General features: G+C 40.7%; 1 protein-coding gene across 1 annotated transcript; it reads right to left on the bottom strand.

Annotated features, from left to right (window-relative positions):
- Nucleotides 1-5,023: 5,023 nt before the first annotated feature.
- Nucleotides 5,024-19,362, bottom strand: LOC145352201 (B2 bradykinin receptor-like). The gene is made up of 2 exons (XM_080201931.1): nt 18,748-19,362; nt 5,024-5,116 (listed from the first exon to the last, which is right to left on the bottom strand). Exons 1-2 carry the CDS (start codon nt 19,360-19,362, stop codon nt 5,111-5,113), a joined length of 621 nt encoding a protein of 206 aa, XP_080058057.1. The 3' UTR covers nt 5,024-5,110.
- Nucleotides 19,363-21,087: the final 1,725 nt, after the last annotated feature.

Below are 21,087 nucleotides of genomic sequence, written 5' to 3'. Positions count from 1 at the left end.
TAGCGAATGTTGTCCCATTGTTTAAGAAGGGGAACAGAGACTTTGCCGGGAATTATAGACCGGTGAGTCTTACTTCTGTTGTGGGCAAGGTTTTAGAAAAAATTATTAGGGATAGGATTTATAGTTATTTGGAGTGTAATGAATTGATTAGAAATAGTCAGCATGGTGTTGTAGCGGGTAGGTCGTGCCTTACTAACCTTATTGAGTTTTTTGAGAAGGTGACCAAACAGGTGGATGGGGGCAAGGCAGTTGACGTGGTATACATGGATTTTAGTAAGGCGTTCGATAAGGTTCACCATGGTAGGCTTCTGCAGAAAATGCAGATGTATGGGATTGTGGGTAATCTAGGAAGTTGGATCAGGAATTGGCTATCAGATAGGAGACAGAGGGTGGTGGTGGATGGTAAATATTCATCATGGAGTACAGTTACGAGTGGTGTGCCTCAGGGATCTGTTTTGGGGCCACTGTTGTTTGTAATTTTCATTAATGATCTGGATGAGGGTATAGTTGGGTGGATTAGTAAATTTGCTGATGACACCAAAGTTGGAGGTGTGGTAGATTGTGAGGAAGGGTGTCATAGTCTGCAGGGAGACTTAGATAGGTTGCAGAGCTGGGCCGAGAGGTGGCGGATGGAATTTAATGCGGAGAAGTGTGAGGTAATTCACTTTGGTAGGAGCAACAGATGTGTCGAGTAAAGGGCTAACGGGAGGACTTTGAATAGTGTGGATGAACAGAGGGATCTAGGTGTGTGTGTACATAGATCCCTGAAAGTTGGGAATCAAGTAGATAAGGTTGTTAAGAAGGCGTACGGTGTCTTGGCGTTTATTGGTAGGGGGATTGAATTTAGGAGTCGCAGTGTAATGTTGCAACTGTACACTACTCTAGTGCGGCCGCACTTGGAGTACTGTGTGCAGTTCTGGTCCCCGCATTACAAGAAGGATGTGGAGGCATTGGAGAGGGTGCAGAGGAGGTTTACTAGGATGTTGCCTGGTATGGTGGGGAGGTCCTATGAGGAGAGACTGAGGGATTTAGGGTTGTTTTCGTTGGAAAGAAGGCGGCTAAGAGGGGATCTTATTGAAACATATAAGATGATTAGAGGTTTAGATAGGGTGGATAGTGATAGCCTTTTTCCTCGGATGGAGAAAGCTAGCACGAGGGGGCATGGCTTTAAATTAAGGGGGGGTAGCTACAGGACGGATGTCAGGGGTAGGTTCTTTACCCAGCGGGTGGTGAGGGATTGGAATGCCCTGCCTGCTGCAGTTGTAAATGCGTCTAGTTTGGGGGCGTTTAAGAGATCTCTGGATAGGTTTATGGACGAAAAGGGATTGGTATAGGCTAGTGGGTCATTGTTTTTGTAACTGGTCGGCACAACATCGTGGGCCGAAGGGCCTGTTCTGCGCTGTAATGTTCTATGTTCTATGTTCTATGGTGCAACAAATTTAATTGTTGCTGCTTTCCTAACAGAGGTCATTCCCCCAACAGTATCTGAACTGGTATTGCAGGAACATGGCTACAGGAGATTCCTGCACTGCCTGCCTGGTTCTCTTTCTCTGCCTGGTAGTCACCCATTCCCTCCCTGCCAGTGGAAGGTGTGACCACCTCTTTATACGTGCTATCCACGATACTCTTCACCTCACAGATGCTCCACTTTATCCCTTGCTCTGAAACCTGGGCTTCCAGGAGCTGCAGCTGCAGACATTTCCTCATGTTAGCCCTGAGCACTGGAAATGTTCTTGCCTTCCCATATAGAGCTGGAGGAGCACACCATGGCTCTGAGGCCAGAACTCTCCATTCACCTGACGAAGAGGCAGTCCCCTCGAAAGCTTGTGAGTATTATCAAATAAAACGGTTGGACTAAAACCTGGTGTTGTCAGACTTTTTCCTGTGTTTACGCCAGTCCAACGCCGGCATTCCCACATTTTGAGCACTCCTGCCATGATTTACCCCTTCAAATTAAATCTTTTGGAAGATACTTAAAATCACATTATATCAAAATAGTTGAGGGTCCTTCTTCCCTGATCCTCATTACTACAGAATACAGCCCTTCCAAACTATAAACCACAAAATAAAGACCTGACAAGCAATAAAGTAGTAAATGTTTACCTAACCATATTTAGCCAATCAGGAGTTCCAAACTCCAAGCTAACACTGAAATTTCTCTCTGCATTCTCATGCTGTTTTCAATCTCCTGACAATCAACACCCGCTTGTAGCCTCTAATCTAGCTCTTTTATATGATTAGTCTAGTTCAGTTTTTGCTCAATGATTACCTCCAGGATGCTTCTGATCCCATATTCTCTCATTAAGACCATCTATTTTCATCATCTGATTGTACCCTTGCCTCAGCTATCTGCTTTGAAACCTTGCTTTTGTTACTTCCCATCTAAACAATAGTATTCCAGTGTTCTTTGAGCCAGTTCCCATCTTTCTATGAACTTGTGCTCATCTAATATTCTGTCGTCTGGGTCGGAACTCACACCAACTTCCATTTACCCATCATATCTTTGCTCCCTGACCTATACTGGCTCTCAGTCATAATGCCTATAATTTAGTATTCTAATCCTGAGTTCTCTGTAACCCCTCGAGCCCTAAAGACCGCTGAGATCCCTGTAAACTCCCCACAATATTCTGAGATCCCTGAGTCCTACAGCTTTGAAAGTGAGATGCCATATGGACCTCTGCCCTTTTCCTTTGTTTCTCAATCTAAAGTAAGACTTTGCATTAATTTAAACATGTTTTTCTTTAACTGACATGCAGTTTATTTTTTAAAGACTGATTTCAATCTGTGGATAAATCACTTGAACAAGTTATGGCCTAAATATAACATAAGAATGTAAAAGTAGATTTTGAACACAGATTCTGACCTGTGATTTCTTACATTTGGGCAATAAATTTCTCAACACAATGTTTCCTGGCAGAATGAAATCCGATTTAAAAAGCAGGGAGGAAACATCTGGCAGGAAACAAAAATGATTAAGCAATTTGCTCCATCACAAAATAATGTCATTATAAAACATGATGTAAAGAAACAGACATTAAATTGTATGAGCCAAAGCAGTCACTTATGACTAGCTTTTTTTATTCTTTTGTGTGATGTGGGCAGTGCTGATTAGACCATTATTTATTGCCTTTTTCTAATTGCCTTTGAGAAAGTGATGGTGAGCTATCTTTTTGAACTGCTGTAATCCATGTGTAGGACTACCTCCAATGCTGTTAGGAAGGGAGTTCCAGAAAACAGGAACATAAAAAAAAAGAGCAGGAATTGGTATTAAACCCATCGAGCCTGCTCTGCCATTCAGTGTGATCATGGCTGATCCTCTATCTCAACAACATACTCCTGCAAAGGGATTTTACAGCCTCACTTGAGCAAGACCCAGAATTCCTGTTGTCTGCCCCTCACCTCCTCTGATTCTGTCGTGGTCAGAGCAGTAGAATTCCAGTGCTGTTCTCTCCTCATACCCCTTGACATCTTTCATGTCTAGAAATCTATTTCTTTCTTAAATAGTTTGTGACTTGGCCTCCACAAAAGGCCTTAATGTAATAGAGAATTCCACAGATTCACCACTCTCTGTGTGAAGAAATTTCTCCTCATCTAAGTCCTAAATAGCCTATCCCAAATCCTGAGACAGTGACTACATGATTCCCAATAACCTCAGTAGCATGGCACACTTCAATGAGACGAACAATTCCACAGCACACCCACTCTTTTCAACTGAATCAATTGTTCATAGACATCATATTTACTTACAATTACTATTGTTACGGTTTTACCAGAGAGGTTTGCCGCATACAGTTGAAATTCAATGGATCAGAGCAAAATGCAAAGTTTATTAAAACGAAACTTACTGGGTTAGTGGGAAACTTGGGGCTGTTGGTGTGTGCGGAGTCTTTTGATCCAATGGGAGGGTGGGGGGCATCTGCCCTCCCTTCTGTTTTTAACATAAGCCAATGTTGAAAATGCTCATTCACATTGGTATGTTGTTGGAAAGGGCAAGAGTACTGTAATAGCATGGTTAGAGATCATTGGATATCTGTCTACCACAGTGAAACCACATCCAAAGACACTCTCCAAACTTCAGCTTTATTATGCTATCCATCCATAGCTCTGCATATTCCTTTAATTTAATGTCACTTTTTGTGATGAAGTGAAAGAAAGTGAACTAAATGGATCACATACCCAGCCATTGTCTTCCCTATCTGTAGAGGGAAAATAGCACTCACACATCTCACAGCATTTTAAGGTGCACCTTGACAGCTGCGTCTGCTGCTGACAATGTTATTGGAACATCTCAAGTGAACCCTCTGCCACTATCTCTTGCCAAAGGGCCAGTTTTGACCTGAAACCTTGAAATTTATCTGTAGTGGTCAGGATTGTTTTGTTCTTTCCCTGTATGCATTTCATTCAGATAGCTGAAAATGTCTGCGTGACATGCAGGCTCAGCCCACTAGTAATGATCAGGTAGTAACTTTTTATTAAGAAGTTTGTGCATTGTTGAAAACCCTGTCAGTTCTCTCTGGAGCTCATGAACATAGTACTGAACCTTCCCTGCGATAACCATCACACCTGTAATAGTGAACTCTGAAGTTCAGTCCCTATCTCTGCACACAAAACATGTGTGAATGTGATATCAATGACTTTGATTTTATGTAATTCACAATTTTCATAGCTTGTTCCAACATCACAGCTAACTCTGGTGGGGCATCCGAATGCCAAAGCCAGAGGTACCCAAACATGGGATCCCCAGACTTCATACACAGACATGTACTTCAGTGGCTGGGCTGAGTAGAACCCATGGCAAGAGCTCCAAATGCTGGTAAGGAAAGGATTAATTCACTGGAGAAAGAGAGGAAGTGGAAGAGGAAGAGAGAGGAGAGGACAGCAGCCCAGAAATTTAGGGGTTGATGTCTTGAACACAACATGCCCTTTCTAAAGTCAGGGTTCTTTGGCAGCACAAATGTCATTCCTCCAAATGCTGCTGTTCCCAACACTACCGTTGAGCCATCTTCAGCTGACAATACAGAAGTATTTTTTGTTGATGAATCAGAGCCCCGCCTTTGCTGTGACTCAACTTCCAGTACTTCACCTTCACTTCTCAGCAGAACTCAATCTTTCATTTCTAAAGAGAAGAGAGATACCATTTTACTGACAGGTACATTTCGATCTTCTGCGACTTACAGCCTATATTTGACAACACACTTTATCTTCTTAACCAAATGGAGCTCAGAATAATAGAAGAAATTCCACATGCTGAGGACAAACTGGACGAGCTCTTCGAGATTGCTGGAGAAAAGAGTCAGGACGCCAGCCAGAAATTCTGGGATTCTGTTTATAGCCACTTACTTGATCTCCTTTAATCTTGAGCAGCACTATATGTAATTGATTACACTTATTTATGGTGCTTATGGCTTGTCAGTATCAGAAATAGAAAACAAAGCTTGTACTTGCTCAGGCTGTATGTGGCATTAACTCATGGAAGTGGTGAAATTATTGGATCATTCATTTTATACTCTGGGATAGGAAGTTTGCTTGGAAGCATGGCATCCATTTGCATGCAGAAGCCAGTGATTTGGTCTTCCTTTCATTGTTTATTTTCGATAACTGAAGTAAATTGTTTGCACTCTTCATATTTACTGTATTTGGCTGATGTGGGTTAATCTGTTACCCATTCACTAACTTTTAAACAATTCCTGAAGTAAATTTGGAAAAGCGATGTTTTCTATAGAAGAAATACTCTCACACATACTTTAGTGAGACCACTCCTGCCTAAAGATGTTTACAGTTGAATGGAAGAGTCCGGCAAAGACACTAAAGGTAAGTAGTGATATTGATTTTAGAAACAAAATCTTTTTTGCATTTTTTTAAACAAACTCATTAAGAATAAATATCAAAAACTAATTACTTAGGTCAAAATTTTCAACAATTCAAACAAAGCGACAGTATTAAAAGAAAATGACAGGAAAATTTACGTAATATTTATAGATTATGAGTTCCCACATTCTCATGGGATGAACTTCTGACACCCTAGCTGTTCTATTTTATAAACGGAAATAATTAATGTAAATCATCCCCTTGTAGGGGTCAGATATTTCTTGCAATGCTTTGGTCAAGTGTCAGATAAATTCAGATGTCGGGGTTTTAAATCTGAGGGGTACGGAGGTGGGTGCTTGAGATTGTAGTGGAGAAGTAACTGGATTGAAAGAATTACAGAGAAGTCCAGTCCAAAATAGGGAACTGGTGGGGTTGCTTGGCCTTTCTGAATAAATTTTCCATTGGAACAAATACTATAACTTTAAATCTGGGAGTAACTGAGGAGTCACTTTCCAGGTAGTTTCTCAATCTGAATCAAGCCTAAATTAAGATTTGAATTAGAATTAACACTGAAAAGTCTTATTTCACAACCAAGGCAGCATAACCTTCAAAATTTAATCAATTGAAGAATTGCTGTTTTTCTCTCAAGTGTCAACTTCACTACTCTCCATCTCTAAATAATCTTGCAATGAATAGTAATGAACCATGTTGGGAAATCTACAGATGATGAAAGCAGAGACCAGTTTTATTATCAGATACTTGGAAGGTGGGTGGCTGGTTTCACTTGGGATCATTGACAGTTGTTTGTTTCATTTTTGGATTTTAAAAAAATGTTATTTAGTTGAAATTAGCATGTTACTGGACAGGAAGTTGGATAACTCGATGTTAATGCCTGTAATAGAACTGTTTATACTGTTAGTCCAGGAAATGGTCCTTTCTTTCGACAGCTTGAATTTTCCACCCACATTGACCCTTTTGAGAAGGTAATATATTCAAGGGGCTATAAAGCGTGTAAAAGCTAGATTATCGAGAATGAACCTGAGGTGGTGACAGTGAGGAGGGCTGAATTAACGTGCACTGTGCCACGACCTGAACTGAACAGGCATCTCTGCACTTAACAGTTCCAGGCTTGTATTTTATTAATCTTTTTGGTTTAGAACTAAATGGGAGATAGCCTCAGGAGAAGAACACAGGCTGGCCAGAATGTGAATGTTTTCTTTCACTTTTCCTTGAATATAATATACTGAGGCATGTTGCAGCTTAATTTTCTTAGCCGAGGCTTGAAGTCTGCCCCACAGCCATGGCCATGGCATATTTGCACACTTCTCATGGCAACCTCCTTTACTGTGGCACACTGGTTGGAAACCACTAACCTAGACATTCCTGTGAACCTGACAATGCTGGAAACAACTGGGGAAGTCAGTATGTAGTTGAGAACACTTCAACACTGAATAAACCTCCAAATCCTATGTCAACTGTTGTTGAGACAACCATGGATGACGTCCAAATTCAATCAAAAATACCAGAGGTTGCAGTCAACATATAAAGCAGATACCTGACATTCACTGACAACCAACCAGTACTTAATATCCTGTGAAATGGCTAACTTATTGACCGTTGTGTTGATGAATTGCTCATGTTGTAAATTTTGATTATTAACATTATATTGTTTTTCATTGCAGGAATTTCTGATGTAAAGGGAGAGAAAAGTGTTGTATATTTATGTTTGTTCCCCATTGAAACAAGGTCACTTTAAGAGTCCAGATATGTCTTGTACTGATTATGTCAACAGCCATTTGGGCGGGCAAATGAACAGTCTATCATAACAGCCTGTAGAGTAAACACTTTTCCAATAAAGCCCTTACTCGTTTGCACCGGCAAGCCTATCTTTTAAAAATAGCACAGGGAGAGGAAAATGGTGAGAGCCCAGTGAGCAGAGGGAGAGGAAAAGTGGAGACAGTTTAGTGAGCAGGGAAAGGGGGAATGTGGAGAGAGTTCAGAGAGCAGAGGGAAAGAGAAAGTGGAGAGAGTTCAGTGAGCAGAGGGAAAGAGTTCGGTGAACAGAGAGAGAAGGAAAGTGACGAGAGTTCATTAAGGCTTTGCTGCAGTAAATTTCCTCACCCAGGGCTTGGAGTTTGCCCCACAGCTATGGCTGTGACATACTTGCACGCTTCTTACAGCACACTGATTGAAAGCCACTGATATAGACACTCTGCCCATCCCACACCCCCAGCCAGGGGAAGCGACACCCTGCATCCAGTTTGTCCAACCCTGTCAGAACGTTATACATTTCAATGTGATCCACTCGCTTTCTTCTAAGCCTACCCAACCTCTCGCATACATCAATCCTGCCATCCCAGGAATCTGTCTGGTGAACATTCGATGCATTCCCTCTATGGCATTTTTATCTTTTCTTAGGTAAGGAGACTAAAGCTGCACACATTGCATATGCTCTCATCAGCCCTGTACAGCTGCATTAAGACATCCTTACTCTTGTACTCAAGTCCTCTTGCAACAAAGCCGACACATCATTTACCTTCCGAACTGCTTTCTCTATACACACACTTTCTTTCAATGACTGGTGAACAAGGACACTCAGATCACTTTGTGCTTTTATATTTCTCAATCTATCATCACTTAAATAATGCTCTGCCATTGATTTTTCCTCCTAAATTGAATAACATCACATGTTTCTATGTTGTACCGCACCTGCCTTGAGTTTGCCCACTCACTCAACTTGTTTAAATCACCTTAAAGCTTCTGTACTTCCTCCCCACCTCCACAATTCTACTTCATTCTATGTCATCAACAAACTTGGAAATAGTATATTTGATTCCCTCATCCAAATCATTGATGTATGTTGTGAATAGCTGGGACCCAAGCACTGAAGCCTGTGGTCTCCCACTAGTCGCTACCTTCCACTGTGAAAAAGACCCATTTATTCCTTCTCTCTTTTCTGTCGAGTAACAAATTCTCAATCCATGCCAACATATTACCCCCACAATACTAAGCTCCAATGTGAGACTTTATCAAAAAAATGTTGAAAATTCAAAGATACCATTGCATTTGTTCTCCCAGTGGCAGTGAAGAAATTGTGATATGGTTCTAATTTCTGGATGGTGCATGATTTGGAAGGAAACTTTCAGATCATGGTGTTCCTACACATCTGCTGCCCTAGTCCTTCTAAGTAGTAGAGGTCACAGGTTTGGAAAGTGCTGTTAAAGGAGTCTTGACAGTGCATCTTATAGGTAGTACACTGCTGTCACTATGCATTGGTGATAGAGAGAGTGAATTTTGAAGTTGGTATATGTGGTGCCAATCAAAGGGGCTGCTTCATCCTGAATTGTGTCGAGCTTCTTGAGTGTAGTTGGAGCTGCACTTATCCAGGCAAGTGGAGAGTATTCCATCATTTAAAGTTAAAAGTTAAAGTTTATTTATTCGTCACAAGTAAGGCTGACATTAACACTGTAATGAAGTTACTGTGAAATTCCCCTAGTTGCCACAGTCCAGTGCCTGTTCAGGTCAATGTACCTAACCAGTATGTCTTTCAGAATGTGGGAGGAAACCCATGCAAACACAGAGAGAACATGCAAATTCCACATAGACAGTGACCCAAGCCGGGAACTGAACCCAGCTCCCAGGCACTGTGAGGCAACAGTGCTAACCACCATGTCACCCCTCATTCATCACATTCCTGACCTGTGCCTTGTAGATGGTAGCCAAACTTTGGGGTGTCAGGAAGCGAGTTATTTGCCAGAAATCCCAGCTTATGACGTATTTTTGAAGGCACAACATTTATATGGTTGGTCTAGTTCAGCTTCTGGTCAATGGTAACTCACAGAAAGTTGATGGTGGAGTAATGCCATTGAATGTCAAGGGGAGATTCTTTATGGTCAAAGATGATCATTATCTGGCATTTGTGCGGCAAGAATGTTACTTGCAACTTATCAACCCAAGCTTGAAAGTTGCCCTAGACTTGCTTATATGGACACTGATGGCTTCAGTACAAGTGGTGCAGATCATTGTGCAATCATCACCGAGCATTTGCACTTCTGCGCTTATGACAGAGAGAAGGTCATTGATGAAGCAGCTGAAGATGGTTGAGCTGAAGACACTAACCTGAGGAATTCCTCCAATGATATCCTGGCACTGAGGTGATTGATTTCAACAACCACAATCATCTTCCTTTCTGCTAGATATGACTTCAACCAATGGAGAGTTTTCCTCCTGATTCCCGTTTTTGATGGGGTTCCATGATGCCATGGTTTTAATGGGGTTTTGATGGGGTTCCATGATGCCATTCACAGTCAAATGCTGTCTTGATGTCAAGGGCAGTCACCCTCAACTCACCTCTTGAGTTCTGCTGTTTTGCCCATGTTTCTGTAATGAGGCCTGGAGCTGTGTAGGGTGTAGTCAAAACATTTGCAAGCTAATTGCAATTAGTTGTGATAGTAGATTGGTTTGTTATCATCTGGAAGGACTTTCAATGTTTTCCTTGAATCAAGTAATTTACCTTGGATGTTATCATCAGATTGTACAGCATATGCAGATATTTTGCACGCTCATGGAGAAAATACAGAGTGGGATGAATTGGATAACTATTTCAAAGTGCCAGCATTGTCAGGATAGATCCAGTAGCCTCCTTCAATCATGTATATTTCTATGATTCAATGAATTGATCTAATAAAGATGTCTCCCACCCATTCCCTCTCTTTCACATACAATAATTAGTTATCGTTAAATCATTTACATTCCAGTTCAAGTTTCTGCTATATTTTTTTCCATATTCATTCAAAATAGGAAATCCCTCCCTTCTACATGATTTCATTTCTCTTCCTTCACCCTTACAGCAAGTGTATCAGAACATAAGAAATAGGAGCAGCAGCAGAGCATTCAACTCCTTTAAAAAGGGGCCTAAAATTCACAAAATCGCCCTCCAGTACATTTGCAATATTCTTGATCGATGCAAGGCAGCAAACATTTAAAGGCCAGTCAAATTTGAGGGTGCTTGGCAGTGGTCCTGAACTTAAGAACATAAGAAGTAGGAGCAGGAATAGGCTATCTGGCCCCTCAAGCCTGCTCCACCATTCAATAAGATCATGTCTTGTTGAAGTTGTACAAGGCATTGGTAAGGCCACACTTGGAATGCTATGTACCATTCTGGTCACCCTATTATAGAAAGAATGTTATTAAACTGGAAAGAGTGCAGAAAAGATTTACTGGGATGCTATCAGGGTTTGATGGTTTGAGTTATAAGGAGGGGTTGGATAGACTGGGACTTTTTTCTCTGGAGCATAGAAGGCTTAGCGGTGATCTTGTAGAGATCTATAAAATAATGAGGAGCATATGTCAGCTAGATAGCCAATATCTTTTCCCAAAGATAGGGGAGTCTAAAACTAGAGAGCATAGGTTTAATGTGAGGGGGGAGAGTTGCAAAAGGGTCCAGAGGGGCAAATCCTTCACACAGAGGATGGTGAGTGTCTGGAACAAGCTGCCAGAGGCAATAGTAGAAGTAGGTACAATTTTGTCTCTTAAAAAGCGTATAGATAGTTACATGAGTAAGATGGGTATTGAGGGATATAGCCAAATGCGGGAAATTGGGACTAGCTTAGTCGTTAAAAAAGGCAGCATGGACAAGTTGGGCCGAAGAGCCTGTTTCCATGCTGTAAACCTCAACGACCATGACTCTATGACTCAGATGAGAAAATTTGCACCAAGATATATTTAACTCTTCCATTAGAGAACAGGATTGATTTATTTTCCATATCTGAGGTTTATTGGATGTCTGGAATGCTTTAGGTTAAGAAGTCCAACATAGACTAAAAGGTGTCCAAAACAAGTTGACTCCAGTAGGAACATTGCACACCAGGTAAATTGGTTTGCTTCCTCACGTGAAAGAATTCAGAGACAGTCAGAAGGCAGATAGGCATGAAGTATCATTAACTTATTACCACATCTATGAAAACACAAACAATATCACAAGAACAAGCAATAAAGTTATTCAGAATACTTGGTTAAATGTTATTAATTGTTAAGATATGAGATCAGATTACAGCATCAACTCAATGTTAATTGAAGACAGGATTACTCTCATCACACAACATTCTATAGGGATCAAGATTGATTTACACCTATCTCTCCACTCCTCCAATTCTAGCCTCCTGTACATCCTTAATCTACTCCATCACTGACTGTTATGCCATGCCTTAGCTGCTTGGATATTGAGCTCTGGAATTCCTTCTTTGAAACTATCTGTCTTGCTCTCCTTTTAAGAACCTTTATAAAAGTCAACTTCAGTGATCACATGCTTGTGTGGCTTTGTGTAAACTGCTTTAACTAATAATTTGCTTGTGAAATGCTTTGGAAAGATTTTGCTGCACTAAAAGATACAGTATAATTGCAAATTGTAGTTGCTGATTTCTTGTAACAGGCTTGTCCAGATATCCAGAATATTGTTGATAAGATGTTACATTTGACTAAGTTATTCAACTTTGTCCATTTGGGTGATCCTGTACTCTCTCATGTTACCTTTTTTGTTTCCCCATACATCAACCTTGCACATGTTTGCAGCTTTTTGGATCAATCCTGATCTTCATTTCTCCCCATTTGGAATAATGAAACCTTACACCACATGAGGGACAATTTGGTCTCTCATGTCTGTGCTAGCTCTTAGAAATACAATTTAGTTACCATCTAAGGTTATTTTCATAACTCTGCAAAATGGTCTTTTTCAAATATGTATCCAATTCCTTTTGTCAGTTTATATAGAATCTGATTCCACTGCAATTGTAAAAGGTGTGTTTAAGATCTTAACAAATGACTGTATGAAAATACTTCTATCAATTCCCTTCTACTTCCTTTTATAATATTTTAAATTTGTGACCTCCAGCTACAGGACCAGAGGAAATTACTTCTCCTTTCTCGCTTCTATTAGCTCCTATAATTTTGAATATGTCCAGGAGCTTTCCCCTTAAACTTTTGTGCTTTGGGAAGAACAATTCCAGAGTCCCCAATTTCATTACAAGATTCATGGCCTGAGTTGTCACATAATAGCAATGTATCTGAAACTTTTCACCTAAGCACTTGTGGTGATCGCGGTGATTATACTGTTAAGAAAAACACAGCAGGAGAGGGTCACCTGGCTTGAGGGTCTAATTGGGACTGAGAGTGTGTAATCACCCCTGGGGGTGGAATCCTTTCTTGGGCATAAGGCATGCAGAAGACATGTAGGGACTGGGGCAGCTAGAATATGGGTGGAAGGGAGGAGGTGATTCATTGCTGTCCTTTGTACAGTTTTTCCTTGTTTATAAATAACTTCTAAGTCTGTGAGCGTGTATCATTGCATTGACGACAAGGATGGATTATTGATGCCTGTGGCCCGACAGCTGTGTTTTTATTGAAGTCTGAAAAAAGAAATACTCATCTGAGTGCCTGTCTTTGGGCGAATAGATGAGTGACATTTTGAGATGTTGCAAGACCCTGAGTGATGGGGGCGGAGCAGGCCTGCATTGAATAATATAGTCTAAAGTTTAAACATATGTAACAAAATCAAGAGAAAATATTCTTCAGAAGCAGGAGCTATGATTTTGAGTTTGGAAAAGTGGAACTGAGGTTGGAAACAAAGAGTTGCTGTAAAGATTTAAATAAAAAAGAAAGAAGAACACAGAGAGCAGTGTTTAAATTGAAAAGGGAAAAATGTCCCAAGGAACTGGAGCAAGTTTTTAAAAAGAACAAGAAACTAAAGAGAGTAAGATTGTTAGGCTCCTGATCACAACAGAGACTGCAGAGGAGTGGGGTCTAGGTGGCAGTCCCTGAACTGACGGACTGCAGACAGCAAGGTTCCAAAGTTTTGGAGGAATGTCAGCAACCTATTTGAAAAGGAGAAGTTAAAGAGTTAAAAAAAATGGACAGTGCTGGATCATGCAGTGAAATTAACAAAACAAACAAGCACATCAAAGGTAGAAAAAATCTCCAGGCAGCAAAAGGAGAAAAAAAACTGCAGAGATCGCAAGAATGGTTTTCTACCAGTAAAAGAGAAATGTTAAAAATAATGAAAAGGTTCAAAAAGGAGCAGTCAAGATTCACACCTAGACTTCAAAGGTTTGGGAAAAATACAAAACCAACAGCTGCTTACAACAGTTTGAAAATAAGTTGACAGTCTTAAAGTGATAATGTATTTCAAGAGATAATACATTCAAAGTTATAATATGGTTAATGTGGAAATGCATTTAAAGCAGCAACCACATGAAGAAACAGTGGACAATGAACAGGAAAATTGGAGAACCCCAAAAGAAATCCAACTCTCAAAAAAGATTCACAAGCAACAAAGACGTCAAGGAAGAGGCAATGAAAGGCTTCAGAGGAGGCAACAGAAAACCTCAGAGAAGGAAATGAAAACCTCAGGAAAGAGGTGACTGAAGACCTCAGGAGGGCAATGAAAGATCCCAGAAGGAGGGCAATGAAAAACCCCAGAAGAAGGGCAATGAAAGAAATGAAAGATCCCAGAGAAAGAGCTCTGAAAGATCCCAGAAGGAGGGCAATGAAAGATCCCAGAAGGAGGGCAATGTAAAATCCCAGAAGGAGGGCAATGTAAAACCCCAGAAGAAGGGCAATGAAAGATCCCAGAAGAAGGGCAATGAAAGATCCCAGAAGGAGGGCAATGAAAGACACTAAATGAACAAAAAAAAGCAATGAGAAAATTGCAGAATGGAAAGAAGTGAATACTTTGTCAGAGACATAGCCAACCAACAGTGAAGTTTAGCTGAAGATAAGACAAGTAGAAATGAAGGTTCTATTTGTGCAATGTAGTTTGAACAGTATGAACATGGTGGATTCATCTCAGAAAAAAATGCAGTAATTAAAGAAACTAGGAACTATTGAACACAAAGAGGAATCAGCAAAAGGAATTAAGCCTTTAGAGAAGGCATTAAAAACAAGATTGCTGAAATGGTCATATCAATGGAATAGCACCAATACGGTAAAATGATCAATGAGAAAGATGCTGAATTGGAATGCTGGAAAGAGGAAAAACTTTATCACGTAACATAAGTACCAGAAACAGATTACAACAACCCATTCCTTCACAGGTGACAGACCAAGATTGTGAAAGAATTATCAAAACATAAAACTTTGTTGTATTGTGATGATATGTGCCTGCATGCATTATGATGTAAGGTATTTGGCAGAGCAAGGGTCAATGTGAGACTGGGGAGGGCACTGAGTGATGTAAGAGTCACGTGGTCAGTGAGCAGTCTAAGACAGAACTCAGTAAGCAGCAAGCCTGCATGGAACACCTCCATGCAATAGCATAGTTAAAACCTACCATTAAAAGTGAATCAGATCCCTGGAATTTTTGTCTCTGAGACCAACCCCTGTTGTACCAAGTAGACATGGAGGGATGGATCATTTGTAAACATATGGATCACTGGAGGAGTGGACAGATGCTCCAGCAGTCAGTGTTGTCATGAAGAGATGTTAGAACCTATAAGCGCCAAAGTGGCTGATCGACCTGTCATAGACAAAAACTGATGCCCCTGTGGAAGCAAGTAGTAATGAACTGCCTGGGCCACAGGTAGCCATTATTTACAGTTCCTTGTAAAAAAATCTCAAGCTACAGAAACAGAAATGCAGCTCATCAAAAATAGAACATAGAACATTACAGAACAGCGCAAAAATTCATTTATAATTGTGCAATTCATGTGTATAATGTTCAGTGAGAATTTAGGATTGAGTATTTACATTAACACTGCAATGACATTACTGTGGAAATCCCCAGTTATAGTTAATTAAAGTTTATTTATTATTGTCACAAGTAGACTTACATTAACGCTGCAATGAAATTACTGTAAAAATCCCCAATTAACGAATCAGTTGATTTTCAACTCCACAAGCTATAATATGAACATATGAAGTAGGAGCAAGAGTAGGCCACACAGCCCCTTTGAGTCTGCTCCATCATTCAATAAGATCATGGCTGACCTGATTATAACCTCAGCCCACATTACTGTCTACCCCCAATAATCATTTGCCCTTTTGTGATCAAGAATCTAGCTAGCTCAGCCTTAAAAATATTCAAAGACTCTGCTTCCACTGCCTTATGAGGAAGGAAGTTCCAGAAACTCAGGACTATGAGAGAAAAGAAATCCTTATCACCATCACCTACGTCATGAGCTTATATTCTCTGTATTACAGCAGGATTTGAAGCCATGCTCCTCAGGCCTGGGCCCCTGTTTTACAAATTCACTCAGATTACCTCTCTGTCACTGTGGCACCAAAATGCTCTTTGCGAAGAGATTAGATGGGTAGTCCACTGAAATCCATTGAAATCATTCAAAGCCATAGTGCAATTTATTTTGATACCAGATTGCTTTGACATTGGGAGGAACATGCAATATTTTCCTGGAATCAATGAAATTGGTTTGGATATTGTCATCAGATTTTATAGCAAATGGATTTATTTCTCTAATTCAAGGGAAAAGTGCAAGGGTATGAGACTAATTGAATAAATGTTTAGAAGAACCAGCGTATGCCAGGATTTTCCTATCTGTCCCTCCCCTTTACACCACTGCCAGTCAGAAAGGAGAGTTTGGTGCTCAGCCAAAACTCCATTCATTGCAGTGGGACCAAAGAATGCCAGCCGCAAGCGAGGTTGGAGGATTCCAGACATAGTCATGATGGGCCAATGGGCCTCCTTCAGTAATGTATAATTCTGACCAAGGTCTCCCATGCATTCCATTTCTTTCTAGTATAATAATTAGTTATGGTTATATAATTTCCATTTCCATTCCACCATGGCATTTTCCATTCTAGGTCCCTCCTTCCAACTTAACCCCTTCTCTTCTTGCACTCCTCAGATTTGGTGTGTAAGAACATAAAGAACAGGAGCAAGAGTTGTTCTTTCTGCTCCATGCAAAGTGGATTCATGTTGTTGTCATATGCTAAAGACATGACATCACTAAAAAGGAAGTATTTCTCCTGGGGAGAAAGTGGGAAAGTGGAACTGATCCACGACAGATCAGCCATGATCTTATTGAATGGCGGGGCAGGCTCTAAGGGCTAGATGGCCTACTCCTGCTCCTATTTCTTATGTTCTTATGTTCTTAAGTGTGTCTTTTGATCCAGTTTTTGCTTCATGTTTGTCTGCAAGCAGAACAAATGACAGCTCTTATGTTTCGAACTTTCTATTCAAATATATCTGTGCTAGTGTAAATAAATAAACCCACAGCTTGTTTACATCTTATATCATTTCAACTACATGAAGCTGGCAACAATGTCTCCAATATATTGCAATAGTCTTGGATGAGCCAAGGCAGCAAAAGTTTGTGTCAGTCAAACATGGTGCAGACATGATAGCTGCTTTCAATCTTGTATCCATTTGATGTCTAGCACAGGATATCTATCACCAGGATGCATGGGTTGGTGATACAATGTTTTTATTAACATTTGTTCCTAGCTCAAGAACTCTAAAGGATATCATAGCATCTTTCTTCGTGTCCTGGCTGAAACCAGGTCCCTGGAGACAGATCAGGAACTGGCCCAGGAACTTCACTGATTTCTCTGGTACATTTTATTACGTTTCAATTTATTATACAAAATTTGCATGCCTTTTCTGACAGTGCCTCCCATCACCTCCGGAATGTCTATATATCACAACAAATAACAAGTAACATCACCACATCAGAGATGTAAACATTTTAGTGTTGGTCATCTATTCCATGCTTTGAGACGGTTCTTTTTATGCTTGCCCCAAAATCAGCTCTTTTTATGTTACTGACATGGGCTGGACTGTGCAGAAGTCACTGGCATTCCGTGAGGACAAATTGGTAAATACAATTTTTTAAATGGTAAAAAATTGCAGCATTCTGCTGTGCAGAGGAACCTGGATGTCTTTGTGCAGGAATCACAAGGAGTTGGTTTGCAGGTGCAGCAGGTAATTAAAAAGGCAAATGGAATTTTGCCCTTCATTGCGAGAGGGATGGTGTTTAAAAACAGTGAGGTTATGTTGCAGCTGTATAAGGTGCTGGTGAGGCCACATCTGGAGCACTGTGTACAGTTTTGGTCTCCTTACTTGAGAAAGGATATACTGGCACTGGAGGGGGTGCAGAGGAGATTCACTAGGTTGATTCCGGAGTTGAGTGGGTTGGCTTATGAGGAGAGACTGAGTAGACTGGGGCTATACTCATTGGAATTCAGAAGAATGAGGGGAGATCTTCTAGAAACATATAAGATTATGAAGGGAATAGATAAGATAGAAGCAGGAAAGTTGTTTCCACTGGTGGCTGAAACTAGAACTAGGGGCATAGCCTCAAAATAAGGAGAAGCAAATTTAGGACTGAGATGAGGAGGGACTTCTTCACACAAAGGGTTGTGAATCTATGGAATTCCCTGTCCAGTGAAGCAGTTGGGGCTCCCTCATTGAATGTTTTTAAGGCAAGGAAAGATAAATTTTTGAACAGTAAAGGAATTAAGGGTTATGGTGAGGGGCGGGTAAGCAGAACTGAGTCCACAAAAAGGGGCCAGATGGCCTACTCCTGCTCCTAGTTCTTATGTTCTTATGATGCCCATCCTGACTTTGGCTCGGATATAAAGGTCCTTTACTTTCTTCCTGAATTGCTTTCCTACAAGGACATAGAGTATGGGATCAATGCAGCTGTTGGTATAAGATAAGGAGGTTGTGATCTGAATGCCATTATATATCACACCCCTCCAGGGACAGGAACGCAGTAAACCCATTTCATAGGAGATATTGAGCAACTTGAGAAGTTGAGAGGGCATCCAGCAGATAATGAATACCAAGAAGACAATGAGGATCAAATAGATAGCCTTGCTTTCCTTATGTACTTTGTTCGAGCATTGCATTCGGTTGTTTCTTAGGGCTTTCAGAATTTGAAAACTGCAGAAACTGAAGATACCAACAGGTACCAGGAAAAGGATGACTACCTGTGCAGCACTCATCAGCAGTTCATGCTTTTCATAGGGATATATGATTAGGCAAAAATATAAATCCATCTCTTTGATGTCAATCATTTTTTCAAATATGATGGCAGGGCTGCTCAACAACAAGCCAAACATCCAGATGATGAAGCAGTTGATCTTGGCACACAAGGTCGTCCGTATTCTTCTGTGACCCAGGACTTTCACCAGAGCTAGGTAGCGGTCGATGCTGATCGTTGCCAGGAAGAAGACACTACAGTAAACATTCAACTGAAGCAATGCGTTAATGCAACGGCAGAACAATGCTCCAAAGGGCCAACTGTAGTATTGGGCAATGCTAACTGCCCAGAAGGGAAGGCCAGCCAGGACAAGCAGGTCAGCAACAGCGAGATTCATCAGGTAGATCTCTGGCACTGTGCAACGGCTTTTGTGTAAACACATGACAACCAGGACAAAGCTGTTTCCCACAAGACCGATGATGCACACCAGCATTATGTAAATTGGTTGAAAGGTGAAATGCCATTTCCAGAAGCTATCTTCAGGGCAATAATTTGAACTGTTGACAGTGCTGAGATTGTGAGATGCCATTAGGGATTGATTCTGTGTTGCGTTGCTGATCATTTGGTCACTGTCTGTACAGCAAAGAGACAGAATATTAGTTAAATTTTCTGCTAAGGACACATCTTTGTGACAGTGCATGGTAGCATAGGACATGGAAACTAACAATCAGAGAGACATAATTGCTCATTGTGGATCAGTGGTACCACTCTGAGCTCAAAGTTACAGAGGGTGCGGTTTCAAAGCCTAAACCAGAGAGTTGAGTACAAAAGTTGAACTGACAATCCAGTGCATTGGACCTTGCAGTGCCTATAAACTGTAAAAGCACTTTGATTGTTATTGCTTCGTGATGTCCTGAGGTCATGAAAGCTGTTATTGAGAGGAATTCTTTAAGTTTCTTTCCCAATCATTTGCTGTAGGAGTTTCTTCCTGTTTGAGGCTGGATATCAGTCAAACTATCTGACAGCACTCTAATCCCAAAGCTCCCAGGTGAGCTGGATGGTTATCTCAAATTGTTCAAATGTGGTGGTGATGCCAAAGGCTCAGGTTCAATTCCTGAATTAGTCAGTGTGCATGTTCGCCCTCAATCCATGCCCATGACTAATTTTGAGATGAATGGATGGAAATAAAAGAGCAAACGCACTAAGTGGGAGAGCAGAGTGGGACAGCAAAGCAGCAGGACTGAGAGCACAGTGAGATCAGCAGGAGAATACAAGAGTTGTGTGATGAGTGTGTGGATTCCATAGAATGGAACCACAGAAGTGAAATTTATTTGTGCAGAAGGATTCAGAGCTAACTGAGTGAACTCAAAAAATATAAATCACTGGGAAGCAGGTTAGCAATTGGTGTGTAAATGTTTTTCCCTCTAAGTGAAATTCAATTGAAACTCGAATTCAAATTGTGAGATGGCTAATTAAAAATTTCAAATGAATTCCATGTAACAGTGAATTAATATCAGCACAAACACAGACAGGTCAATAGACAAATATTTAAGGAACTAAAGTGTTATGAAGCGAATAGAGGATTTCTTCAGATGATGGGGTGGGTGTTGGGGGCAGAATCAGAGAGCTGTTACTTGTAGTATCGGTACAGTACAATACACAAGGTGGTCTTTCACCCAACTGTCCAACTTTTTATTAGACATGATGGCCTCCTATGCCTTTGTTTTCAATGGACCCATTTTGTTTTTGCTAATCAACACGCTGTCTTCATGAACTGTTCACACATGCCTCTTGAAAATCCCTGTGTCAAAGGGCAGCTGGATATTCTGGCAGAGTCTATTCAGGGTCTGCTCGGATATCTCTTGTAGTTAATGAGATTTGACCACTCAACTTCAATGACAGATTCCATCATAGAGGTGTTAACCTTGAACCTGTCAACAGGTTTCTACTCTAGAGCGTGGTATTGTAGATGAGGGCCTGAAGTATATTCTATTTTACTTCTGCACTATCGCGTAAATGCCACAGATTTCATGCTCAATTGAATCATGGAACTGTTGGTTTTAATGTGGGTAGGCAGTATGACTAACATTGACACGAGGATAGCAATCCTGCTTTGAGTGAAAATGCTTAGAGGATTGCATCCTCACCCAACTGAACACCAGGAAATGATGTGTGTCATAATAGTCAAATGTGTTGAGAATGCTGTTCAGACAGTCACATGTTTAATGATCAGATTGAGCTATTGGTGCCAATGCCCTGATTTGGATGTCTTAAGGATATTTTGTGGCATGATTAGTTCTCAAAGAAGGTGTCCCTTGCCTGTGATAGGTCAGCTGAATGTATAAAA

The sequence above is a fragment of the Carcharhinus amblyrhynchos genome, chromosome 14 (assembly GCF_965287045.1).
Source record: "Carcharhinus amblyrhynchos chromosome 14, sCarAmb.v2.hapA, whole genome shotgun sequence".
Lineage (NCBI taxonomy): Eukaryota > Metazoa > Chordata > Chondrichthyes > Carcharhiniformes > Carcharhinidae > Carcharhinus > Carcharhinus amblyrhynchos.
Note: the sequence above shows the minus strand (reverse complement) of the source record. Positions and strands in the feature narration are given on the sequence as shown.

Bases quoted from the DNA above. Each gene is read 5' to 3' on its own strand.
- LOC145352201 (XM_080201931.1), bottom strand. From the start codon at position 19,362: ATGATCAGCAACGCAACACAGAATCAATCCCTAATGGCATCTCACAAT.